The 25,211-nt window shown below is 45.1% G+C and overlaps 2 protein-coding genes across 9 annotated transcripts in view; both read right to left on the bottom strand.

Annotated features, from left to right (window-relative positions):
• Positions 1–1,003: 1,003 nt before the first annotated feature.
• On the bottom strand, positions 1,004–9,779 carry ap3m2 (adaptor related protein complex 3 subunit mu 2). Its single transcript, XM_053653898.1, has 9 exons — positions 9,023–9,779; positions 7,600–7,891; positions 7,098–7,269; positions 6,175–6,312; positions 5,133–5,218; positions 4,519–4,652; positions 3,817–4,024; positions 3,059–3,203; positions 1,004–2,285 (listed from the first exon to the last, which is right to left on the bottom strand). The coding sequence occupies exons 2-9, from the start codon at positions 7,870–7,872 to the stop codon at positions 2,185–2,187; spliced, it is 1,257 nt and encodes a 418-aa protein (XP_053509873.1). The 5' UTR covers positions 7,873–7,891; positions 9,023–9,779; the 3' UTR covers positions 1,004–2,184.
• A 1,284-nt stretch (positions 9,780–11,063) lies between these two features.
• The window catches only part of kat6a (K(lysine) acetyltransferase 6A), a 35,151-nt gene continuing 21,003 nt past the window's right edge, over positions 11,064–25,211 (bottom strand). For 6 of the 8 annotated variants that reach the window (XM_053653890.1, XM_053653894.1, XM_053653895.1 and 3 more), the window contains 11 exons: positions 24,601–24,968; positions 23,832–23,947; positions 22,259–22,374; positions 21,779–21,920; positions 20,314–20,475; positions 20,134–20,227; positions 19,476–19,707; positions 18,059–18,260; positions 17,280–17,936; positions 16,834–17,086; positions 11,064–16,633 (listed from right to left, as the gene is read on the bottom strand). In XM_053653890.1, the coding sequence (XP_053509865.1) occupies positions 13,461–16,633; positions 16,834–17,086; positions 17,280–17,936; positions 18,059–18,260; positions 19,476–19,707; positions 20,134–20,227; positions 20,314–20,475; positions 21,779–21,920; positions 22,259–22,374; positions 23,832–23,947; positions 24,601–24,968 (5,515 nt within the window). In that variant the 3' untranslated portion in view covers positions 11,064–13,460. The remainder of the gene's footprint in view (positions 16,634–16,833; positions 17,087–17,279; positions 17,937–18,058; positions 18,261–19,475; positions 19,708–20,133; positions 20,228–20,313; positions 20,476–21,778; positions 21,921–22,258; positions 22,375–23,831; positions 23,948–24,600; positions 24,969–25,211) is intronic. The other 2 variants (XM_053653893.1, XM_053653897.1) reach the window with 1 other exon arrangement.

Below are 25,211 nucleotides of genomic sequence, written 5' to 3'. Positions count from 1 at the left end.
ACTCAGTTTACAGAGTCAGGGCTCATGTAGAGTCAGAATTTATGAAGACTCAGTTTACAGAGTCAGGGCTCATGTAGAGTCAGCGCTTGTGGAGAGTCAGAACTTATAAAGACTCAGTTTACAGAGTCAGGGCTCATATAGAGTCAGCGTTTGTAGAGAGTCAGTACTTAATCAGACTCTGTTTACAGAGTCAGGGCTCATGTAGAGTCAGCACTTGTAGAGAGTCAGAACTTATAGACTCAGTTTACAGAGTCAGGGCTCATGTAGAGTCAGCACTTGTAGAGAGTCAGAACTTATAGACTCAGTTTACAGAGTCAGGGCTCATGTAGAATCAGCGTTTGTGGAGAGTCAGAACTTATAAAGACTCAGTTTACAGAGTCAGGGCTCATGAGTCAGAATTTATGAAGACTCAGTTTTCAGAGTCAGGGCTCATGTAGAGTCACAGCTTGTGGAAAGTCAGAACTTATAAAGACTCAGTTTACAGAGTCAGGGCTCATGTAGAGTCAGCGTTTGTAGACAGTCAGAACTTATAAAGACTCAGTTTACAGAGTCAGGGCTCATGTAGAGTCAGCGCTTGTGGAGAGTCAGAGCTTGGAGTCTGAACTTATGTCGAGTCAGGCTCTTAAATGAGTCAGAGCTTATGGAAAATCAGAGTTTGCAGAAAGAGTCAGAGCTTGCGAGGAGTAAACGCTTATCGAGTCAGACTTTATATAGAGTCAGAGTTTAAAGGATAAAACTTGTATAGAGGGAGAAATGATGAATATTCAGAGCTTGTGTGTTCACCGTTTATAGGACCATATAAAGAGTCAGCGCTTGCCGAGACTCGGAACTTGTTTTGATTCGTCGCGGGTCAGAACCGACGGCTCGTCCTTGCTTACGTACAAATGGGAATTTACGGAGAGTCCACGGCCTATGAAGAGTCAGAGCTTTGGGGGAACTCATCACTCAGCAGTCTTATGGAAGTCCAGATCCTGGGGGGGGGGAACAACAACCTCGACCCGGCTGCGCTGGGAGTTCTTGTTTATTTAAAGCACATAGCAATGACATGTTCTGTTTTGTTTTGTGGAAGTTCAGACTTTTTAACATGTTTTTATTATTTTCGCAAATCATTGTAAAACCAGGAAAAGGAGAAACAAACACGGCAAACAAAACAACAACAACAACAACAATATCCAGTGACAAACAAACATCAGTGTATTTAATTGGTCCTGAACTTAGATTGGACATTCACCAATCAGTGAAACAGTGGTTATAGAATTTCCCCTCAGACACACATTCTGGATCTAATATGCATGTGTGTGTGTGTGTGTGTGTGTGTGTGTCGAATCTGTCCAGATGTGTTTGGGAGCTGTATGTTGGGGGATAACGTGGGTCAGGATACAGCACCGATGTTGGCTTGGTAACGGTAGTGTTTCAGCGGTGAAGCCGTGAGTAAAACGGAGCGCTAAGTGCGTGACCAATAGGAGCGTAGGGTTACGGTCACATGCACAAGATATCCATCAAGTACTATTTTGTTTCCCTAAATTTTAAACCGTGTTCTCGTTTTCATATACGTTTCCTTGTTGTATCTCAATAATTCTAGCTTATAAATAAATAAGAACAGACAATTCCACGACATATATAATAAATAAACTGACGAAGAGGCGATAAAAGAGGAGCGGGACGTCTTTAAGACGATAATTCCTAGGAAGTCCGAGGACGGAGCGAATTTTGTCGGATTTCTAATGAACCTTGTAATTAAAGCTATGTAAGGCTAAACGACACGCTAGGAAGATCAGTGTGTTCTTCAGACTGTATACACACACACACACACACACACACACACACACACACACACACAGACACGACTTGCATATTTCCTTCATCATCCACACGAGAAAACAGTTGCTATGTTTAGAGGAAAACTTTTACCTGAGGAATGCTAACGCTGCTATGATGCACGTATAGGAATGACGTTAGCATTATCAGCATTTTCCGCCAAAGCATTCCTTTAAATCCTGAAAAATATGCTCCTACTTAAAATCAACCCTGTGCTCATATTCTTCGTTTCCAAGCCCCTGCTGATTCCGCCCCACACACACACACACACACACACACACACACACACACACACACACACACACACACACACTGTAACGTCCCGCCGTGCGTTTGCTGTCGTCTGGAAGCTGGAGAGGTCAGTCTCTAGGTCCGCACCTGGAATTTCCCCGCCTTGGTCATGTACTTGATGCCTTTGAACGGTTTGTATTTCTCGCCGTACATGTCCAACCGATTTACCTTCAGGCCTTTGGGACAAAAGAGGAAAGAGAACAAAGTGTCACTGAGAGTCTGTACTGTATAATACGTTACCATGGTGCCGGGATGCGACACGCGGAAGCTATGTCTGCACGTGAACCCAGACGACCTGCGAAGACCCGGCGTTCGGAACGCCAACGGAGCCGAGACGACGAGGAGGACGAGTGCACCACCTAGTGGTCAAATCACAGCGTTGCAAAATCACCAATATCGTGATTCTGACTGGTCAGATGACTGTCGATTCGTTTTCTATAACCTGGCGGGTGTTATCGTTTCTATAGTAACATGCTTATTTAACATTTATGGAAGAGGATTTTACGCAAGTTTTTTGTGGTTTCTCGGTAAGCTGCGTTTTTTTTCTCTCTCCCAACTTTTGTCTAAAGCGAGAGAATAAAACGCAGGCCGGTGAGGAAACGAGTGATTACAGCTGCTATAACGTAAGCGAGAACAGGAAACGACCTGTTTCTCGGACGTTCCGCAGCATTAAAACGGATAAAACGTATGATGCGTCATTCTTTAATAAATAAAATGTTAGATTTAATCGAAAACCCTGCTTGGGTCATCTGTACTCATGAAACATGTAACCTCGGAGACGTGAACTACGAACTCACTTAATATTCCGAACGGGGGCCGAAGGAAATGGACGTAAGCGGCGACGTGACCCGACTGTGAATACGGAGAACGTTCCGTGTGACCGCACCGGCCCGAATCCAAATCGTACGAGACACACGAGTGTGCATGAACATCTGATAGTCAGTCGTACCCGAGATGGCCATCTGCTGGATCTTAAACTGGATGTTGATGGTCGGGTTCTCGTCTGGTTTGGAGGCTCCGGCCTGCAGACACATGGTGCCCTTCAGACTGGGCAGCTTCTGTGGGTTGATCTTCCCCACGTCCCACGTCAAGAGCTGCACAAACGCACAATATTTCATTCGTATAGTCCCAGGGCAAGTGGTGGCAAGCAAACTTTAAATAAAACAAACAAAACACCAGTTAAATAATGCTGACCTAACCCGAAACTGGGCGTGGCCTAATATTCCAACGAGCCCAAATTGACTGAGGCGCATTCTGATTTTGGGAGATTAGGTTCATCGCGTGACATCGTCAACACTTTGATGTGTTGCTAAGCACCGAACGCTACACGATCTAACTACAACATGTTTAACAACATTAAGCAGCTGGTTAATTTACCAAAAGACAATCCGGTGATAACGTCAGCCAGCTAAGACGTAAACAATACTTACCATTTCGGAATTTCTCCATATGGCAGGACGTCGGATATACGCGAGGTGTAATGACGGCATAATTCTTGTCGTACGGAGTCATTTCTGAGTAATTTACCAACAGATCAGAGAAAGAACGCTGATGTTTACGACTGTATAAACGCCAGCGTCGTTAGCTAGCACGTTCCCGTTTGAACGCACCTGCCGTATCTAGCAGGAGATATACCGTGGTAGTTTGAGCAAGCTAACTAATGCGCGGTGGCTGGCCCGGCCCGGCTCGCGTTAGGTACGCTGGTACCTTGGTGACGGGGTCGAAGGTGTAGGTGCCCTGTGAAGGGTTGAGGCTGGCGTTGAGGACGCTGCGCGGGAGCTGACTGCTCACCAGCACCGACTCCACGGCCTTCCCCATGGTCTGTTTGGGGCCGAGCGTCAGGTCGAAGCGGCCCTGAGAGCTGCCCTCGCGGAACGAGATGTTGTGCTTGACGTACACCGGGATGGCCACCAGACTGAGGAGAGAGAGGGAGAGGGGGAGAGAGAGAGAGAGAGAGAGAGAGAGATTTAAAGCCATCAAAATTGATGATACAGTGTGATACCTTAACGCTCAGAGGTCACCGATTACACCCATGTGATTAATCGTGTAATGTTTTTTTTTTTTTATAACAATGCTACAAAAACAATATTTTTTAAAATTAATATAATTAATATAAATTTTCTTTGCCAATTTTTGTAGTGTAAACAAGCTGTAGCACGCGATGACGTCACGTGACTCGTCTCGGTAATTTGGAAAAAGCGCACACTATCCGCAATCGCGAACCCCTGGAGGGACCCTCAAGGGTTCATTTAAAATCTTTCCTGCTCTAAACTTTGTGTTCTTATTCATCCAAAAATTTGTGCCGTAAATCCCTTGTGTGAGGAGGCAAAGAGCTGAAAGAAGAAGAAAAAAAAAAAAAACCCATCTGAAAACGGATCTGAAAAAAGAAAGGGAAGAAGTTTCTCTCACTTCTGAGAGCTGACGTGGTAGGAGAGCAGCCGGAAGTTTCCGTCCGGAGGGATGAAGGACAGAATTCGCTCGGCCTCCCAACGTTTAAAGCGGACACACGGGTGGAAACTCACATCGTCCAACAGCCGGGGATTCTGAAAGAGAGAGAGAGAGAGAGAGAGAGAGAGAGAGCGAGGGATGAAATAACCAGATAAACCTTTAAATAATTAAAAACGTAGCGTTCTGTTATAGAAAAGCTTACAACCTTTCAATGGTCACAAATAACGCCGTCTATTTTACAAAGTTCGATAACTAAAACACCGGCGTAGTCGTGTTCTGGGGAAATGAAACACTTCGGGTTTGTAGTCTCATCGCTCGGCTCAGGGACCGCAAAGAGGAACGAATATGCTTCACACTCACGGGGGAAAACACACACACACATACACACACACACACCACTGGCCATCAAGTCCTAATGGTAGCCTTCAAACTACTTCGCTCAATCTTTTTACGACGCTAGCCCCGCCCATGTGTTATCGCTAACATCTGGAACTAGAGTCAGATACATTCAGATATAGTGAGATATCGTTTAGCCACTTGGCTGTGTGCGAAATTAATCGTGCGATCGGACTCACCATAAACGACAGCGTGAGATCCGGCATTCCCGTCAGCTTCACACACGCATCAATAACACCCTGAATCTCTGCCGTGATCGTGGAACCTGAAGAACGGAGGAGAAGACACTCAACAACTACTACTACTACTACTACTACTAATAATAATAACAATAATGATAACAGCACAAAGGTATTGGCGAGTGACGCGAGAGCACAAACAAACTGTTGTGTGTGAGGAAGATTTCACTTCACTTCTGCGAGCACTGAGCACCGAGACGTTATTATTGATGCTAATAACGCACTATTGACGCTAACAACGCACTATTGACGCTAACAACGCACTAGTGACGCTAACAACGCACTAGTGACGCTAACAACGCACTATTGACGCTAACTACGCACTAATGACGCTAACAACGCACTAGTGACGCTAACTACGCACTAATGACGCTAACTACGCACTAGTGACGCTAACAACGCACTAGTGACGCTAACTACGCACTAGTGACGCTAACTACGCACTAATGACGCTAACAACGCACTATTGACGCTAACAACGCACTAGTGACGCTAACTACGCACTAATGACGCTAACAACGCACTAACGACGCTAACTACGCACTATTGACGCTAACTACACACTAATGACGCTAACAACGCACTAATGACGCTAACAACGCACTATTGACGCTAACTACGCACTAATGACGCTAACAACGCACTAATGACGCTAACTACGCACTAGTGACGCTAACAACGCACTAGTGACGCTAACAACGCACTATTGACGCTAACTACGCACTATTGACGCTAATTACGCACTATTAAAACTAATAAACAACTAATAAGACATTTTTCACGCAAAGGTGAAGTCACATTTATTACTTTCGCACCACTGGGTATTAATAACACCTCGTTTTTAACAATAACCCTGTTAGTGAATCTTTAACGGTCATGGTTAAAGATGGTCTTTGTTATTTTGCGTCCTGGCCCGATGTATAAACACAGCGTTCGCACAGAACACGCTCGAGTGTGACGAGGTCGTGACGAGGTCGTGTACCTGACTTGTCGATGATGGCGTCGATCTCCTCCACCACATCGAAGTAAGCCTCGTTGTTGGTGTATTTGACCCCGGTGCGTCTCCATGGCACCACCGAGAGCTGACCTGTGGGGAGCTGCTCTCCAACATTAGTGCTTCCTGTTTAAAAAAATAAGGAAAAATCTAGATCAAGATTTAAGTACGGGTCAGCAACAAGACGTGTAAGTGGTTCATTGTAAACTTTTACATTTAAACCGTTTGTGATGACGTTTAATGTCGTGGTTCTCGCTTCCGTCCGTGTTTGTGATCGCTGCGGCCATAAAAGCTCGATTCTGCTGCGTCGTTTTGCAAAATTTGCGATGCAAGTGCCGGAGTTTTTTATTTATTTATTTATTTTTAAATCGGCGAAATCGCAATGGCACGTAATGGTTTCACGCTCTTTCGCGGCGATGTCTGTTGGTAAACGAGACCTTTCAGCCGTACTCGTGTTCGACGCACGTGAATCGAAGAGGGCTTTGACTGAACGTCTCGACCCGAATCTGCGGAAAACCTGAAAAATTGCACGCTCCTCCTGAATAGTGCGTTTATTTAAATTTTTTTGCTATAAATAAATAAATAAACAAATAAATAAATCGCAGCTTGTCAGATAGAAACCATAAAAAAAAAAGGCGTAAACTTCTCAGCCCTGAAGATGTCGGAAAAAGTTCCAGCTTTACCTCTGACGGTTACACAAATGCTGACACTGGAGACTCCTTCCATAAATGTGACACAAATGTCTCCTTACAGAAAACGTCACCGTATCAACAACTACGCGTGTTTTAAATCTACGTGGAGCGTCCGGCGTGTGAATGTGCCGTCACTATAGAAACGATAACGTTTGACGTAAACGCTGACGTAAACCTGCGCTAACGTCAGAGCTGCCGTTATAGAGTCATGGCGGTTACCTGTGATGGTGTTGACGACGGTGCGCAGGATGGTCGGAGGTTTAATCAGCTCTTTCAGGATGTTGGACTCGGTGGCCAGGGGGAAGCCGTTATCCAGCATCTCCTCCAGCAGCTCGTACACCACCACCACGTTGTCTTTGACGGCCGCCTCGGAGCACACGCCGAAATAGTCCTGGGGATCGGGTTCGTTCGTTATCACGGCTGCAATCACGACAGCTCGACTCTCTACACTGAGTCACCTGAGCGGTGATGTTTCCTTTCCATCTTGGAATCAAATAGCGGTACAACAGTCTATCTGATCTAACATTAACATCCTTCCAATAACGTCTGTACACTCGGTGGCCGTCTTTAAGAGTCCGGCGCAGGCGGGAACTCCTTTAATACTGTTTAAAAAGCATCTCAGGAGAATTCCTCAAGAATTCGGGTGAGAAAAACGCAGAGAATACATTTCTGGAAACCCTAGGCGAAAAAATTCATTAGATGAAACCACACACACACAAACCTGAAAAGTGTCGACGACACGATGCAGGAACTCGATGACGAACAGAGGAGGAACCTCGCTCTGGATCACAGCCACGAAGTAGATGCGATGCCGGAGCACGTTGATGAGGTAGTGGTGCGGCGTCGGGATCACCGGCGGAACGTTCTCCGGCTCGCTGGCTCGCTCCTGCGCCTCGAAAAAGTAATCGCACACCGAGCGGCTCACCACGCTCTTCCAGTGCTTCTCCAGGAAGATGTCTCCCGTGGAGTTCACCAGGAACAAACTGTGGATCATCTTCAACAACGCTACTGGCCTGGAATCGAAACAACAGAGCGATTACAACGTCACAACCGGCGGCAGGTGGAAATCTCAGGAGTACCGTAACCCAACGCTGTGGTGCTGCGTCAGAGAACCGGCGGGACCTTGAAACGCGCCTAATTTCGTTTTAAAGGTCTCACGTGATAGATTTACACGCATCTGAAGAAGTGGAAGTTGTTTTGAGTCACTTTTTGGCGATAACAATTTTGCGTTCGTTTACAGCTAGGAGGCTTTTCCAGCGTACGAGACTGTACGGAAGAGCCATTTCCTTAAAAAAACACTTCAGGGATTTGATCTTTTTGGACTCCTTCTGGTTTCTTTATATATATATATATATATATATATATATATATATATATATATATATATATATATATATATATACACACAATAAGGATGTAAAGATACTTTACGCAATTTCGTAAATAAATATCCCCTTTCATTTCACCACCTGTTTTTATACTGTGGATTAATATTGTGATATTTTTAAGACTAGATTATCGTAGCGTGAACATTTTAAATCATAATTCATATCACAATTATTTTTAATGGCTTTTTTTTTTTTTTTTGCTTTTTCTGGACCAGGTTATACTTTATATATGTGTGCGGTCTATATTTATAATCTATATCAATCCAAACTTGCACAAATATAAATAAATAAATAAATACATACATACATACATACATAAACGCTTTAAAAATGTATTCAATAGGTCAATAAAAGTTAATACACGTTCCACTGTTGGGTAAAATGCTAGGAATAATGTTTTTGTTTTTTTTGGTAATAGTTTTGGCACCCCTATGCATTATAGGAGCTCCATACACGGCCTTGGTGACACCTGTACTCTCTCTATTCATGGAAATCTGATCCGTCATTTAATATTTAATAATGCCTAACTTCTGTAGCTCATATATACACTACATATATATATTTATCCATATAGCTGTACACTCTTTCCCCTCTTATTTAATCCTCTACTTGGCATCACAGGATGGTCTCGTGACCATTTGCGCCTCTCATCCTATGACCATAACACGACATTTTCACGTATTTTCCTCTTCTTCTTTTTTTTAAATACCTGTACAACAAATACAAAGGTTATTTTTTTAAAAGCGAAAGACTTACAACAATCCAGTAGATATGTTTAGATTTCTCTCTTCTTCTCTTATCCTTTAGTATATATATATATTTTTTTTAAAAAACAACAAAAACAAGCGGAGATGAGAAATATCCCTTTCCTTCGCCGTTATTCAGGTTTCGGGGGAAACGCGTGACAGACGTTTGCATCAACCAATAGTAAGGCACGCTGCCTGGTTAATCTCGCCCCTCGCTGAATACGATTGGTGTACATCACGGAAGTAATCTCAATGGCTTTTCGCTGGCCGGGTCTCAAAATGGCTTCCTGCTTCCTACACAAGTGTACGATGCAGGGTATGAAATAACGTCTGGTGCACCCTAAGTAGTGTACTTGAATACCAACAAGGAGTCATTTTGAATTCAACCGCCTGGATTATGTCAAGCAGGAGCAAAGATGGACGTTAAAAATGGCGTCAGAATTTTAATTACTTAAAAAAAAAATAAAAAAAGGGCCACAGTGCAGCTTTTTGGACCACAAATAATTATTATTAATTATAAAATAATAGTATTAATATAATACAAGCTGCCCAACGTGTTAAAACACATTCTGATAGTTTAAAAAAGTGAATAAAAGGGTATTTTTGGAAGACAACTTTATTAAGAAGACTGTCTGACTTAAATAACAGGACTCATCCATCCAACAAGGCTATATAAACAAGGAAATCATCGTCTTCCTTAAGAATAAACGAATATGTTTTTAGAAAGAGACGAGTGAAGCCCCCTACAGTACTTTCTACATGTACTGTACAAGTACACTACTTACAGAATTAAAGTAAACTTCATTACATGTGTTTTTACACAGATTTAACTGTGAAAAATGTAGAAAAAATAGTTCAGGATCATCATATGACAAGGTAGTTTAGAAAATCCATCTGATTTTCAGTACTGCTCATCCTACACAGGGTCACGGAGCGCCTGGAGCCTATCATGCCAGGGGACTGGGGGCACGAGGCGCGTGACACCCTGGACAGGGTGCCAACCCATCCCAGGGCACAATTGCACACACTCAGACGACAGACAATTTAGAGATGTCAATCAGCCTACAATGCATGAATTTTGGACTGAGGGAGGAAACCCATGAAGTGCGGGAAGAACACGCAAACGCCGCGCTCACAGGGTGGAGGCGGGATTCGAACCCCCAACTCTGGAGGTGTGAGGCAAACATGTTAACCACTAAGCTACCATGACCCTCAGGACAGAAAATTAATAATAAAACATTTATCAAAATAAAATCAACTGATAAAATGAGTTATACAGCCATTCATTCACTCGTCTACAGTAACCTTGTTATCCTGGTCAGGGTGGCGGTGAATCCGGAGCCTATCCCAGGAACACTGGATGGAACGGCAGTCGAGCGCATAGCACAGACCGGCTTATTTTTGGGAGGTGGGAGAAAAACCAGCAAACCTTACATGAGCTGGAACCCTATACAGGCACGGGAAGAACACGCGAAACTCCATGCTCACAGTAACCCGAACTCAGGATCGATCCGGGGATCGGGTTTACATTCATTTTCACAAAATCGTCACGTTGATTAGGGACATTCGGAGGAAAGTAATGTGAAACGGTCGTCACATAATGAAGGTAGTCCATTTCCTATTCACACAACTTTTCTTGAAGGTTCACATACTTGATTGTCCATATTTCGCTCATAACCTAGCTAGGATTTTATTTATTTAAATTTTTTTATGGTATTGCAGTGGTGGAGATCAGGATCAACCATGAATAAAAAGGTGTTGTAGTTGTTAGTATAATTGGAAGCCAAGTTGATATGGTCACTTAAATGGGTTTAATCTAAAGCTTAACTTTATTAAAAAATAATAATAAAAAAGCTAAAATTTACATAAATGACACAGAATGTCTGCATTTTTGGATTACATTCATAAAATAGCTCCAGGATCAAAAGGGCACCTTTCGTTTTTGTCCCTTATACTTTTAGCTTTGAAGTCCTTTTACGCGTCGTTCCACTGATGAACTGATCTCTTCCATCACAGGATCATAGAAGGAATAGTAACGCAGAAACTAGTAAAACGGCTCAACATAATTTATTTTTGTTTCATGTTAAAATGTACAGAGTTCTTTGAAAGTACTTGCTAAGAAAGAAAAATATAAGAAACAAATAAATGGAAATACATACAGGGAGGAAATAGAGAGGAGAGAGAAGGAGGCGGGCACGCTGACGCTACGCACTCACTCTCTCCGTCTACCGCGCTCTCTCTTAGCTTACAACTCACCATGTACAATTACAAAGGATACAAAAAAAGGGAAGCAATATAAACAGACAAACATACGAAGCTCATTTTTACATGCCTCTTAAATGGAAATCGTCCTATACACACATGGAAGAAAAGAAAAAACCGAGTGGGAGGAAGGAAAAAAAAAAAAAGGGAAAAAAAGAACGGCTAAATGACCTTTAGATATTCGTCGTCTCCTTTTGTTTTAAAATAGCATTAATATACTACACAAAGATAGAAAACTCTAGAGATGAGATGGAATGGAAAGGTTAAAGGCATCGTATTCACTAGAAGTGAGCTGCAATTTTTTTTGTTTTGAATTTCTTAATAATATTACCCCAAGTTGAGCTAAAAAATATGTAGGATATTTTTTTTTGTTGTTCCTGAAACAGAAGTGAAAAATGACAGTACCAATATCCATGTCAATTTTTTCGTTTTTATATTATAGAAAAAACATTTTCTCTACAATAAGTTTACTAAAGTCAAAAAGAGTCAGCTTGTGTCATAAAAGAAAGCTGCCCAGTCTGATAAAATTCAGAAAAAAATGTAAACAAAAAGAACAAAAAAATAAAAAAAACAAAACAAAAAACAAATACACACAAATAATATACGAAAACATCAGCTCTTTTAAGAATCCTCATATTGACATTGAATACTGGACATACGAAGGAGTTTCTTTGCCCCTTGTCCTATACTGGTATCCGTCCCTGTACGACATGCACTTTAACCAAGATGTTAGTGCGTGTCTTGGTTTGTGTTTCACGCCAATGCGAATTACTGTCCACCTCCCCTTCATTGCTAAATGCTAACAGAACTGTATTACCAGCTGAAGCTTTGAAGGTCCGTGACTGGTCATGTGTCAGTAGGAGTCGACGCGTATACACAGAGTGTCATCGGTATTAGTGTGGTTTTTAAAAAACCTTTCCGCTCCTGTGGTATACTGTGCAGTATGAAGTTAAAAAAGGGAGGGGGGGAATAATAATAATAAAAATAATAATAATAATAATAATAATAATAATAATCAACTCTCCCTTGATTAGAGTGCCCTCTAGTGGACTGAGTGGAGTGTATTTATGCGACCAGAGGGGGCGCTCGCTGGCCTTGCAGCTCTGGAGCCTGTGCTGTGAATCAGGAAGTATCAGAATATTTACATCTAGAAGGTTCACAGGAGCTCTAGTCCCATTCAGGCTACCGGTACTTTCTTGCTACTTTTGCACATCTACATAGAGTCTCTCAGTCCCTCTGAATCTTAATACATGCGGTCCTATACTGAGAACTGGGAAGACACGGATTACTAGATACGTCTTACGGTGTCTCCATAGTAGCTCTGTGTCACACACGCTGAAGTGCCTCCACCTTGACTCTGAAGTGGCTAACGAAACGTGTGTGCGAGTGTTTGTGTCCGATTGTGTGCATGTGAATGTTTGTAAGAGCAAAAATGTGTGGATCACCCCCCCCCCACGCCCCCCCGTATAACCACACACACACACACACACACTTATATATTTAAACTAAGCATGAGGCTGGACTGAAAACACAAGCATTTTAACGGTCATCCCAAAATAAATTTAAAAAAAAAAAAAAAAAAGGAAAAAAAAGAACAAAAAAAATGTGGTGGTAATAATAATAATAATAATAATAATAAGAGCCAAGTTCATCTACAACCGTTATTTTTTCCTTTTTTTTACGTAAGGCTTCCTATGTCAATTCCAAAGACTGTGCATGACCCAGGTTGCGTCCATTAAGAACGTCAGATGTTTGTTCCTCAATTCTTTATTTATTTATATCTTGCAGCTGCTTTGTTTCTTCTTCTTCTTCTTCTTCACCCCTGCGTTAACCAATGAACACCAGGGGAAGGAAAGGAGTGCCCGATTTTGCATGATGCGGACATTTTTGTTCACACCTCACATCGTTACCCTGATCGGCTCGATTACGGCTGCACAGCTTCGGTAGGGCAAAAACGAGCGAAAACTTCTCCACCGTAACGTACGAGTAAAAGACATGTAAAGTAAAACCACCTCTCCAGTTGCGGCACCGTCCTGTTCCGCCACGCTAACGCTGTTTTCCAGATCTCAGGGAAAGTATGTGCACTCCGGTAACGACACAGAGTATTTGCGCGAGTCTGTTTCTGGAAGGGGTTGAATGTCTTTGTCTTTACTCTCTTGTTTGTCTCTGCATATCTACTCCCTTGCTCATCTGCTCATGTAAGGCGACTGTTTGGGGACACCGGCGTAGCTGTGGTGCGAGGGACCGGCGTACATCATGTTGCCATGGTGATTGGGCTGCATAGGCTGCTGTGGATAGGCCTGACCGCCCATCATGCCCATCTGCATTTGCATGGGGTACTGGGCAGGCTGGTTCATGTAGTTGCTGTGGTACCCGCTGTTCATCATGGGCTGGGGCATGCGGTAGCCGGCTGACATGGCTGCGTTGAGCGGGTTCATGTTCATGGAGTTGTAAGCGGCCGGAGTGGGCATGAGGTTGGTCATCATGCCTCGTTGCACTGCCAGGGTTCGTGGGGACCCTTGCATTGAGCTTCGGCCATAGATCTGCTGCTGGTGTGGGGAACCGGCCTGGATTTGGGAAGCCTTGGAGCGAATAGAGATGTGGCCTTTCACAGTGGCCATTTGACCCTGAAGGCGCTGGGTGTGGGGTGGAGGAGGTAGGCCGATGTTGGCTCCTGGCATGTTGCACTGGATTAAGGAAGTGCCAAGGTTCATGGAGCTAGAGCTGAGATTGGGAGGTGGAGTCATGGTTGCCTGAGCCTGAGGCAGAGGAGGATGGGGGGAGGAAGTAAGCTGCGCCAAGCTGGGATTGGGCAAAGTGGCGCTTGTGGCGTAAGACGTAACGGCAGCAGAGTGAGAGTAAGACATGGCGTGAGGGTCCATGATTGTGTTGGTAAGCTGCTGGAGTTTGGCCAAGCTGAAGGTGGCTGACGGTTGAGCATAGCTGCCTGCACCAAAGTCCTGGCCCATTCGGTCGTAAATGCTTCGACCACTTCCGCCACTTCCTGCACTCTCAGGAATCTCCATGATCATGGGCGTGGAAGCAAAGCTATTTCCCATGCTGCATTGGGAAAGCGCCTGCTGCTGAGGAGGAGGAGGTGGGGGTGCTGAAGGTGCAGGCTGGGGCTGAGGGTTTGGCGGTTGCTGCTGTTGAGGAACCTTCTTTTGCTGCTGCTGCTGGCTTGCACTTGGAGGTCTTTCAATTACACAGCTTTGGGGGGACTTGATGCCACAGCCTGGGGTGTTAGCTGAGGGTGGAGGAGGTGGAGGTGGTGGTTGAGGGACAGTACTACCACTATTCGAGCCAGGACCACCGTTTGGACCAGGACCAGCCTGCTGAATCAAGCTGCAGCTGCCCATAGCAAGTTGAGATCCCACAGAAGCACTGGAAGACGACATACCAGGGGTGGACACAAAGGAACAGCTATTGCCTTGTGAGGAAGAAGAGGATGGAGTGGACGATGAAGAAGATGCAGACGAGACAGCTGCCACTGTAACAGACATGCTGCTTCCACTGCCACTGTTTCCCCCACTGCCACCTCCTCCGCCCATAGTGGAGTCATAACTACTGGGGTTGTCATAGTTCTCTGTGGTACTCTCGATGCTGCCCAAGTCACTGAAACCACTGTCCACCACCTGTTGAGAATGGTCTGACACGGACGGCACGTCCATCATGGGTGACGTCTCCATGTTCTGCAACGATGGTGCAGAAAGCGAGCTAGGGTGCTCTGGAGTTATTTGGGTGTAGCCTCCCCCGTTTCCACCTGCTGGACCAGACACACCTGGTCCCGTTTCAAGAGGTCCTGGAGTCATTCCTGGGCTATTGACGGAACGTACAGATTGACTGGCTAAAGGGGGCATGGGAGGGTTGGGCATGGGGCTACTATGTTGAGAGGCACCACAGTCTTCCACCATGGCAAGAGATTCCTCCTCTCCCTCCCCATGGCTATAGTTCTGCAGGGTTCGACAGGCAGCTAGTGTCTCCTCGCAGTCCTGGTAAGCGCCGTGTGGCTCAGCTTCCTCATCCTGGGCCTCTCCTTGTGTAAGGGACTGGACAGCCTGGACTGTCTCGAGGTCCAACTCACTGCTGTGGTGGTGGTCATGCGGATGGTGGCTCAACTCATCCTTGAATTCAGAGTTTGCGTGAGGGTGTCCTGTCTCCATCAGCAGGTCAGATTTGCTATCCATTGACTGCATGTGTGGTGGATCAGAAGGAATTGCAATGGAGGTCACAGTCTCAACTGCAGCAGCTGCAGCTGCAGATTCCTCCAGCTCCCGTCGCCGCCTTTCATCCTGGGAGTCAACCGAGCGGGTCTTTACCTCTCGGACCTCGTCTTCCTCATCCTCATCTTCCACCTCTTCCTGCTTGTGGATGTACTCCCGTGACCCACTCTCCTGCATGTCTAAAAAACCTTCCCCACTCTGCGGTTCTTCTTTAACAGGCGGTGATCGAGGAGGAGATGATGGTTCCTCCTCCCCATCTTCTAGCTCTTCATCATCATCATCCTCAGAGTCCTGGTTTTTTCTCCTCTTGTCAGAATCACTTTTCTCCTCCAGGCGACCATCTCCTTCGTCATCCGCATCGTGATCATCGCTTCGCCGGCTTCCTGAGCCAGATATAGCCCCTGTCCTCCTGCTGCCCGAGTTATGAGCCTCATCCTCTCTTTCCTCATCCTCCTCTTGGTCCGCCATGTCACCATCTCTGTTCTGAGGGACTCGGGAACCGGAGGCCTGGGATAAGTTGCAAGAAGGTGAACGGCTTGGCTTCTCTTCAGACCATGTTTGATCCTCCTCCTCCTCCTCCGGCTCAGAAACGGGTGCAGGTTTGGAAACAGGGGGCTCGAGATTTGCTTTTTTCGGTGGTCGGCCTCGTCTCCTGGGTTTAGGCTGTTCTCTCGTTTGTTGAGGGAAAATGCCTTCCTCGTCAGAGTCCTTGCGCTTTTCACAGTCGAAGTCTGACGTCAGAGGTCTCCTCTTGAAGGTTCGGTCCTCTGGCTTTTCTAACTGTAATTGAGACAAGTGGCTTCTGTCCAGCTCTGCCCGGGCACCCTCTTCCTTGGTCTGCTGTGGGTAATAATTCCGACGCTTCCTGCCTGGTTTGCTCTGGACGCTTTGTCTCGGAGTTTCCTCCGAGGACTGGGCTGTCAAACCGGTGTCGGCAACCTGGTTGGTCGTCCCACTTCCCGGCTTTCTCCCAGGGCCCTTTTTCCAGTGCTGCGGCTTACGGCTCTTTCCCTTAGGCCAGCCTTTCTTCTTCTTCAAAGGGACCTCCGGCGTCACAGTAGAGGGCTCCTCTCCTTCTAATGCCGCAGTCTCTGGCCTTCTCAGGCCACTGACTGGTTTCAGCACAGGAGTGTGATCTGGGTGAGAGAAAAAAAAGATAAAATAAATATATATATACACACACACACACACACACACACACACACACAGTGTATATATTACAGAGTGTATATATTACAGTGTTTATATTACAGACAGTGTATATATTACAATGTATATATTACAGACACACAGTGAAGAAAATAACAGAACAGGGAGAAACCAGGATATTACTAACCATCCTCATCAGACTCCGAGAGATTGGTAGGGCGAATCATTTTAAGCGTAGAGTCCAAGTGTTTGCGAGCAGGTGGGTAACAGCGGAGGCTATGGCCAAACGGCGTCTCCTCCTCTAACCGGGGCATGGGTCTCTCGGAATCCGAGTCTACAAACGGCTCATCGAGAACTTCTGTAGTCTCAGAAATGGTTTCCGTCACCACACTGCTGTGTGGGTGGCTACGCTGACGTATGCGCCTTTTCCGTGGGAGCTTCTGGGGAAAAAAAAAAATGGTGGAATTTATTCAAAATGCAATCCCCCAAATGCATTCCGTTACGTCCCCATATCATTTCACTTACAACCTCCAAAATCTGCGATTACTAGGATAGCTTTAATTCTTTAGATCACAGAATGTACAAAGGAAACAACAACAACAAAAAAAGTTCTTATATCAGAATTCCACCCACCTTGCTTTTGAGCCCTAACGTTGGCTTGGTAAGAATAGGAGGGGAGCGGGTACCCATCTCTTCATTGTAGTCATCGTCATCATCGTCATCCTCACTGCTTTCACTCGAGCAGGAATGAGGGACCGGCGACTCGCTTAGCCTAGGTGCCGTGGTTAACGAGGGCACGTCATCCCCCGACTCCTCGTTCAGCCTACGCTTGGGGCCTCCCCTTTTCCGTGCGGGGCGCCCTCTGTTGCGTGGGGGAGGAATTGCAGAGTGCCTTGAAGCCCCAAATAGCCGCTCAGTGCAGTTCGGCTCCTTCTCAGAAGCGAAGAGAGGAGATGGAGACAAGGATACCGGTGTCATTTTGTTTTGAGATGGATATTCTTCGTCATCATCCTCTTTGGGCCTGGTTTTCCGGGGCCGTCCCGGTCCGGGACGAGGTTGATCCTTGACTTTGCCCCACGGCCAGTTTTTAGGAGGCCGTCCGCGACCCCGACGCTCCCCATTTGCTTGAAGAGGTGTGGCTTCAGGGCTTGGGAGACTGTTGCGTATGGGGGATGAAGGCAGAGAGCTTTGATTCTTGGGGAATGTTGGGAAGCACTTTTTTTCTTCGTTATCCTCCTTGTCTACTCTTGTATTCCATGGCAGCGGGGAACTTTTGCGATTTGATTTCATCTGCGGCACGCAAAACAAAGTGGTTATTTAAGTGAGCTCGATACATGTTAAATATAAATGAACGATAAGCGATCACACGGACGTTTGAAAGACTTGAAAAACAGGCTACGGTCATTACTCACGTCTTTGTTGTTTTCTTTCTCTCCGTCCTCTTCTTCGTCCTCGTCGTCATCTTCATCCCCATCTTCGTCAGACACAACTGGGTTGGCGACAATAACGGGTGTCCACCGTAGGCAGTCCGGGTCGACTTCCAGGAGCCGAGGTCGGGCATGGAGACGGGCCATGTGAGTCGACACCAGCTTTTCCCTGCGAACCAGAATCAGCCTGGACAGACAAGATAAGGGGAGGGAGTTAGACTATTTCAAAACACCCCCCCCCAAGCCCATCTTTTACCAGTGTAAACAACGAGTACTATTTAACATGTTTTAGAAGCAAGTTGCGTTTTCCTGCGTTTTCTTTTGCCTCAAACATGTCCTTAAAGCACTTTTTTTAAAAATCCAGTTTTAACTCCTTTCTAATGATGGATTAATTTTATTTGCTCTCTGAACCAACCAAACCAAAAGTTTTATCTTCTACCAGTGAGGTTGATAAACATTCCTGCAGCTTGAGCATGTATATTAGACCTGCAACAATTAATCGATAAAATCAATAATAACTGATTATGAAAATCGTTGTCAACTAATCTCATTATGGATTAGTTGGTCTGCGCGTGGCACGGGGTACATTTACCCATTACGTTACTTCAGCTCCGAAAACGCTTGGGAAGTAAATACTAAAGTTTTGTCCCAAATGAAGTACTGTACACTTACACTATGCACTCTGCACTACCATCTAATGTGTGAATTTATATCCAAAATGCTCCACTGTGTGTAAGGGGCAGGGGAAACTGGTGCAAGCTGCTTAAAATGTTTAGTTTAATTTAAGTTTATTGTCATTATATGCTGTATTTGCGCACTTGCAGTGTAAATTCTGTCGTTTATTATAACGGAAGTGATCTATTAGTAACGAGGCCACGTTGCTGATCACGCGCTGAAACAGAGAGGGAGCGCAAGTAAGATCTGCAATGTCTAATTAAAATATTTTGGTCAAAAGTAAACTAATAAACTAACAAGTAAAATAATATTCCTAAAGACAGTGAGTAACAGAAACCACAAGGTGCAGTGAAAGTGAGTTTTATATTTTATAAAATAAATATAAAATTTATTTTATAGTATTTATACATTGTTTATGGATGCACAAAAAGCACCCAATTAAACTACAGTCCTACATTAATAATATATATTCTGGTGTGTGTGTGTATTGGGTTCTTTTCTGTTTTGGACAAACAATTGTGCAAAGTTTTAGTCTGAAGTTTATATTTGTAACACAGTTTGTGGATTTTATTTCAAATAAACAAAAAAAAGGGTACTGAAATCTTGCCCCGCCCCCATCCGATTAATCAAAATAAATAAATAAATAAAAATAATCGGCCAATTAATCGATTATGAAAATAATCGTTAATTGCAGCCCTAATGTACATGTGCAGTCTTTCTCCCTTACCGATCCCCCCGGTGCTCCAGCATGTTTAGATTCTGTAGCGTGGCCGTGATGTCCTGAGGACAGATGCCGGTGATCTTGCTGAGGCGGCGGATGGTGAGCTTTCGGTCTCGCACCTCGTGTAGGCACTCGAGCACGACGCTCCGCCAGTAAGCCATGTAGGAGAGGCGGCCCAGATCGGACAGAGGCTTCTCTGGAGAACCGGGCTGGCCTTCCCGCTTTGACAACAGGTAACCTACACACGCACACAGACAGACAGACGCACGCACAAAGTTATTCTATAGAGGAAAGAGAAATGGAAAAAAATGGAATGAAAGGAAGGATGACTGTATGGATTGAAGGATCTGAGGATGATGTGAAAGAAAACTGGATGGGTGGATGGATGGATGTGAAGGAATATTGGATGGTTGGATGAATGGACATGAGAAAAACATTGATAGACAGACATTTGGATGATGTAAAGGCAGATTGAATGGATGGAAAGGAAATGAGGATGGACAGATGGTTAGATGAACGGACGGATGGAAGAAATGAATCTAGCTTGTGACTGGCTAACCAAATAACTATCATACAGCTCCACATTTACACAAACACTAACTAAACAGCAAACTACTTCCACTCCTGCATGCTCACAGGTTCAGAAAAACAACATGAGACCTACTGAAGTCGATGAGGAAGCGTCCGTAGCCCTTGCGCTGGTACTGTGGAAGAATCATGATGCAGGACACGTTGTACTTTTGCTGGCAATGTTTCTCCTGTGAAGAAGCGAAAGGCACGGGGGGGGGTTAGGAACGGTTTCCGAACAGGAAAATCGATTCTCCGGCAGACGACTTGAGCTCACCTTGGAGAAGTATCCGACCAGATGACACCCCTTGGAGTCGTTCTGCGTGAGCACGTAAAAAAGGAACGGTTCCACGTCGTAGTACAGAGTCTTGTGGTCCAGAAAGAGCTTGGCGAGCAGACAGAGGTTTTGACAGTATATTGTGCTGACGTTCCCATCAACCTGAACAAAAGCAAACAAATGATTATTTTTTTTAAATTACTTGCGATTTTGTGCGCCCCTATCTTCCGCCCTCTAAAAGTTCCCTCCTCGTTGCTTTTTTCCTGTCTTTGTATTTTCGTTTTAATTCTCTCCCGAATTCTCTCCCCCACCCCCACCTAGTCTTCCTCATCCTCATCTTCCACCTCTTCCTGCTCGTGGATGTACTCCCATGACCCACTCTCATCCGGACTCTCGGCCACGCCGTCCAGACCGGGTACCGAGTGCACAAATTAACATACTTTTCACAAGGTTGACATTTCTGTATTACAAATTCTTCATTCTAATATTCTGAGATACCAGAGTTTTGATTTCCGTGAGCCGTAATCAATCATCGGGATTAAAACAAAACACAGGCTTGAAATATTTCACTTTACATGTAGTGAATCTACAATATATGAAAAGTTCCAACGTTTTGAATTAAATTACGGGAAAAAACAAACTTTTCCACGATACTCAAACGTTCTGAGATGCACCTGTAAACCGCCGCTGTGGTACAAGAGGAACAAAAACACTCCTGTTGTTCTGTGCCGTTATATTTTGTGATGCTGCGATTTATCGTCTGCGGGTGTAAGAATTTATACCTTCCTGTGTGTTGTTCTGCGTTCATCACTTGTCTGTGATAGCGGGCGTATATTATTTGCGATGTGTAATTGTTGTGTGGGTTGTACCACGGTGACATGAAGCAGTTAAACCACTGCTTCTGGAGGGTGGGGGGAGGAGAAAAAAGAAAAAGAAAAAAAACCCAACAAACAGCCAGACCTGTTAATGCTGCTGAGTCAGAAACCTGAGCCTCTTGAAACCAGCCTCGCAAACCTGTGTGTGTGTGTGTGTGTGTGTGTGTGTGTGTGTGTATAAAAGGAGTGTCCACATTCAGACAGATGGGCTGCCAGTATACTATAAACAATACTAAACAGTAGGCCCCAGCTACCAGCTTCGCTTTTTAACATCACGAATACGGCACCGATGCTGGGGTAACCATTTATTTTTCCTTCAGGCAAGGCCTGAGATGAAGACAGAGCTGCTTCTGTATCCCTCAGTCTCACAGTGATAATTATAGAGGACGCTTTATTTATTTATAGAACATTAAGAAAAAAATAAATAAATCCCTAAACTGCTCTTGCATGGCTCTCTGTGATGTGTCATTACAGCAGCTCTAAAGAACAGGATATGGGCGTCGGCCGCAGACGGGCCCTGTGTGCTTCTGTGTGTGTGTTCTGTATGTGTGTGAGTGGTTTGTGGCTGGGAGGAAGTCCCGAAGCCTCACCTCGAACACAGAGACGTCGTCCTTCCTGTAGATCTCGTTGGCGGGCGGGTGAAACCACGTGCACTTGCGCATGTGCTGGTACAGGATGCTGCGGCTCTTCATGTAGCGCAGGCAGAACTCGCACAGGTACAGCTTAGGAAGTCTGGGAGGAGGAGCACACACACACACACGTGCACACTCGCTATTACTAGAAGTACTTATTACAACACTCAAAAACAGGAAACATTCAATTACCAAGAACAATACACCACAAGGGAAAAAACAACAAAACATGCGCTAAACAAATCAAACTAAACGTGACTCCGTAACCATAACAACGCTCTTGTCCTAGCTAATAGAGGCTCACGAACTAGCTTAGCTTGCTCTCTGGATTAGATTTGTGAATAACTTTTCACCAGCACTACGTCCTCCACGTTTGGTTTTCTTGCAACCTGATTGGTCGGGAGGTTAAATAAAAATCACGTGGTGTGCAGACGTTACCTGCTGTACTCCTGAGGGTACGGTGACGAGTACCACGTCTGGATCTCGTACTTCCCGAACTCGATGACGGCGGGACAGCGCATCTGTGGGTCAGGAGGCCCCGTCACACCGACTTTCTGCAGAGGCCGAGAGATAATACGGGGTGGGGGATAAGTTAAAAACTGGGGTTGGGAGCAAACACACACACACACACACACACACACACACACACACACACACACACACACACACAGAGCTCTTCTCTCTCAGACAGAGTCTTGTGCTTGTTGTATTAATAGTAGAAGTAGTGATAATTATAACACGATATTTGTAACTCAGTTTGTGGATTTTATTCTAAATAAACGAAAAAAAAAAGGTACTGAAAGTTTGCTTCGCCTCCCGTCCGATTAACCGAAAAAAAAAATAAAATCGACCAACTAATCGAGTATGAAAATAATCGTTAGCTGCAGCCCTACATGAAACGCGTCTCGGCCGGCTGACTGCTCTCGCGTTAAGAAAGAAAAAAAAAATCCACCGCAACGATCCGCATATTAAATCTTCATAATTAACACGTGGCTCAGAGTTGATTTTTTTTTTTTTTCCATGGGTGTGTGGTTCCATTTCCACTTTGGTGAACCATTTCCTATGTTTCCCACAATGCCGTTTGACTACCTGCTGATATGACGGCGATGCGGTGGGACACGCCGCACGTACAACGTTACTTGCGGTTAAAAGTATCACGATACGACTGTAGGACCGGTACACCGTGTGGCCCTGCTTCATCTCAACCTAGAGAGAGTGATGCAGCGGCACTTTATTCCTTGGAGTCTGTCCTGCTCTCTCTCCTCCAAACAGATCAGCATTTTATTTCAATATAAAACACATTCAATGTGTTTCAGCGCGAGAAAACTGTGAAAGGGAGTTACATTACGTTTTTAACGGAACCGTTCCTTTAAGCAGAAGTTGGTTATGGCTAAATAAATAAATAAAGCCACAGCGGCCATGTTGTAAATATCACTTACGCAGAGTTCTATTGTCTGACTGGTTTAGAGCGGTCCTGTCTGCCAGCTGCTACTGAAATGAACCTTTTCAAAAAGGCCTGTGTGTGTGTGTGGGTGTGTGTTTCTCCATGGAAGACTTAAGAGTCTCAGGCAAGTTCACAGGCAGCTTCCACACTGAACCTTCTCACACACACACCATAAAAACTCAGTTTTGCAGAACGTGACCCTCGTCTCAGAGAAGAAAAGATCAGAAAAACTAGCAATTAGACATCTTAATCATAATATCCTTTTCATTTGTTAATTTTTTTATGAGAATGAAAAGCTTTAAACCTGACTCAGGGGGCGGGGCTGTGTACAACACTGTGACGTCATAATATCAGCACGACAGCGCCGGGCCAATTGCAGTTCGATATGCAAATCATCACAGGATAGAGAAAGACGGCGTACGCAGAAAGCCAGCCGAGCTTACGTTACGTTAGCGACGGACTGAAACATGGTTGCTATGGCAACGCCTTTCTTTCCTCCCTTCCTTCCTGTCACGTCACCTGTTCCTTGCTTTCCATCCATCTTTTCTTTCATCCTTCCCTCCATACCTGTAGTGCCAGCTCCTGGATGTGTCTGAAAAGTTCCATGTCCTTCTCCGTCAGGTTCTCGTGTCCCGGCAGCTTCTCCTCATCCTCCTTCCAATCATCGCTACAATCTTGATTGTCTGTGGGTGCGGCACACACACACACACACACACACACACGGTAAATTAGTTGTAGATAGCAGCAACAAAGAAATCCCAGATTACACAGGATGCACCTTAAAGCCAGGTGTGAACGTGGCCTAGCACGTACGGAACAAACCCCTCCGCGTGGTGCAGTTCTAGGAAATAAATCAGCGACGGGGTGCAGTGTGACAAAGCAGCGTTACCGTCACCAGCATGTCCCGAAAAGCACGCCCTACACCACATCAACTTGCCAACAATTCCAATGAATTATTTCATTTTTATCCGGTTATAGTTTAACGTTCTGGAACTGTCCCACGAAACAAGTTCCTGTAGCCCCTGTTCTCTGCCCTGAAGAGGTCTTGAAACTTAACGTTACAGCTTGAGATCTGACCGCTACGAAGCGCCGACACTGGAGACGCCTTCCATAAACGATAAACAAAACATCTGCGTATCGACGATTACTATGGAAACGCTAACGCAAGCGCATTGATATAAACCGGTAACTGATTTGCGGCTGCACTACCGCCAGAACATTGAAATCAACACCTCCTGACCAATCAGAACGCGATACTGGCTGTGGTATAATTGTAGTTAATGAACACGCTAAAACGATAAAAACAACATCTTCTGTTGGTGCTGTTGGTGCTCACCCCCTGCGCGCTGGTGCGCGTCTGATTTCCGGCCGCTCTTCTTGCGGATGCGGTGTTGCTCTGCGTAGTCGAGCGACTCGGTGCGGGATTTGCGTCCGTCCGGTGACGGAGTGAAAAACTTACTCAGGGCGTCGATCAGCCCTTTGGTCTTCCTGTTGAAGCGTGCCGCGCCCTGAGACTCGTCCTCATCATCCCGCCGCGAGAACAGCAGCCGGTCGTCGCCCGGGTAACCGTCACCCAGGTAACCGTCGCACGACGAACTCGAGGACGAGTGAGGGGAGGCAGAGCCTCGTGAGTGACTCGCTCCAGGGCCTCGCCGCCGTCGGCCACGCCCACTCCCTCGAAGTTTCTTAAAGGGGCGACCCGGCCTGCAGGCACACACGAGAACTGGTGTTTAATGATAATATTACGGTCCTAACATTTCACTACGTTAATAATTTATAATAATTTACACGCGTTCAGGTCTCTGGTCCGTTTCACCCACACGCTAATATACGCTAGTAGCGAAAAAACAATCACAAAAATTATAGGTGTTTTTTTTTTTTTTTTTTTTAAACGGCGAAAGTTGTTAAGAAAATGAAAACACACACATTATGGTGCTCGAATGTGTC

Source organism: Ictalurus furcatus, chromosome 22, assembly GCF_023375685.1.
Source record: "Ictalurus furcatus strain D&B chromosome 22, Billie_1.0, whole genome shotgun sequence".
Lineage (NCBI taxonomy): Eukaryota > Metazoa > Chordata > Actinopteri > Siluriformes > Ictaluridae > Ictalurus > Ictalurus furcatus.
The sequence above is the reverse complement of the archived record's forward strand: the minus strand, read 5'-3'. Positions and strand labels throughout refer to the sequence as shown.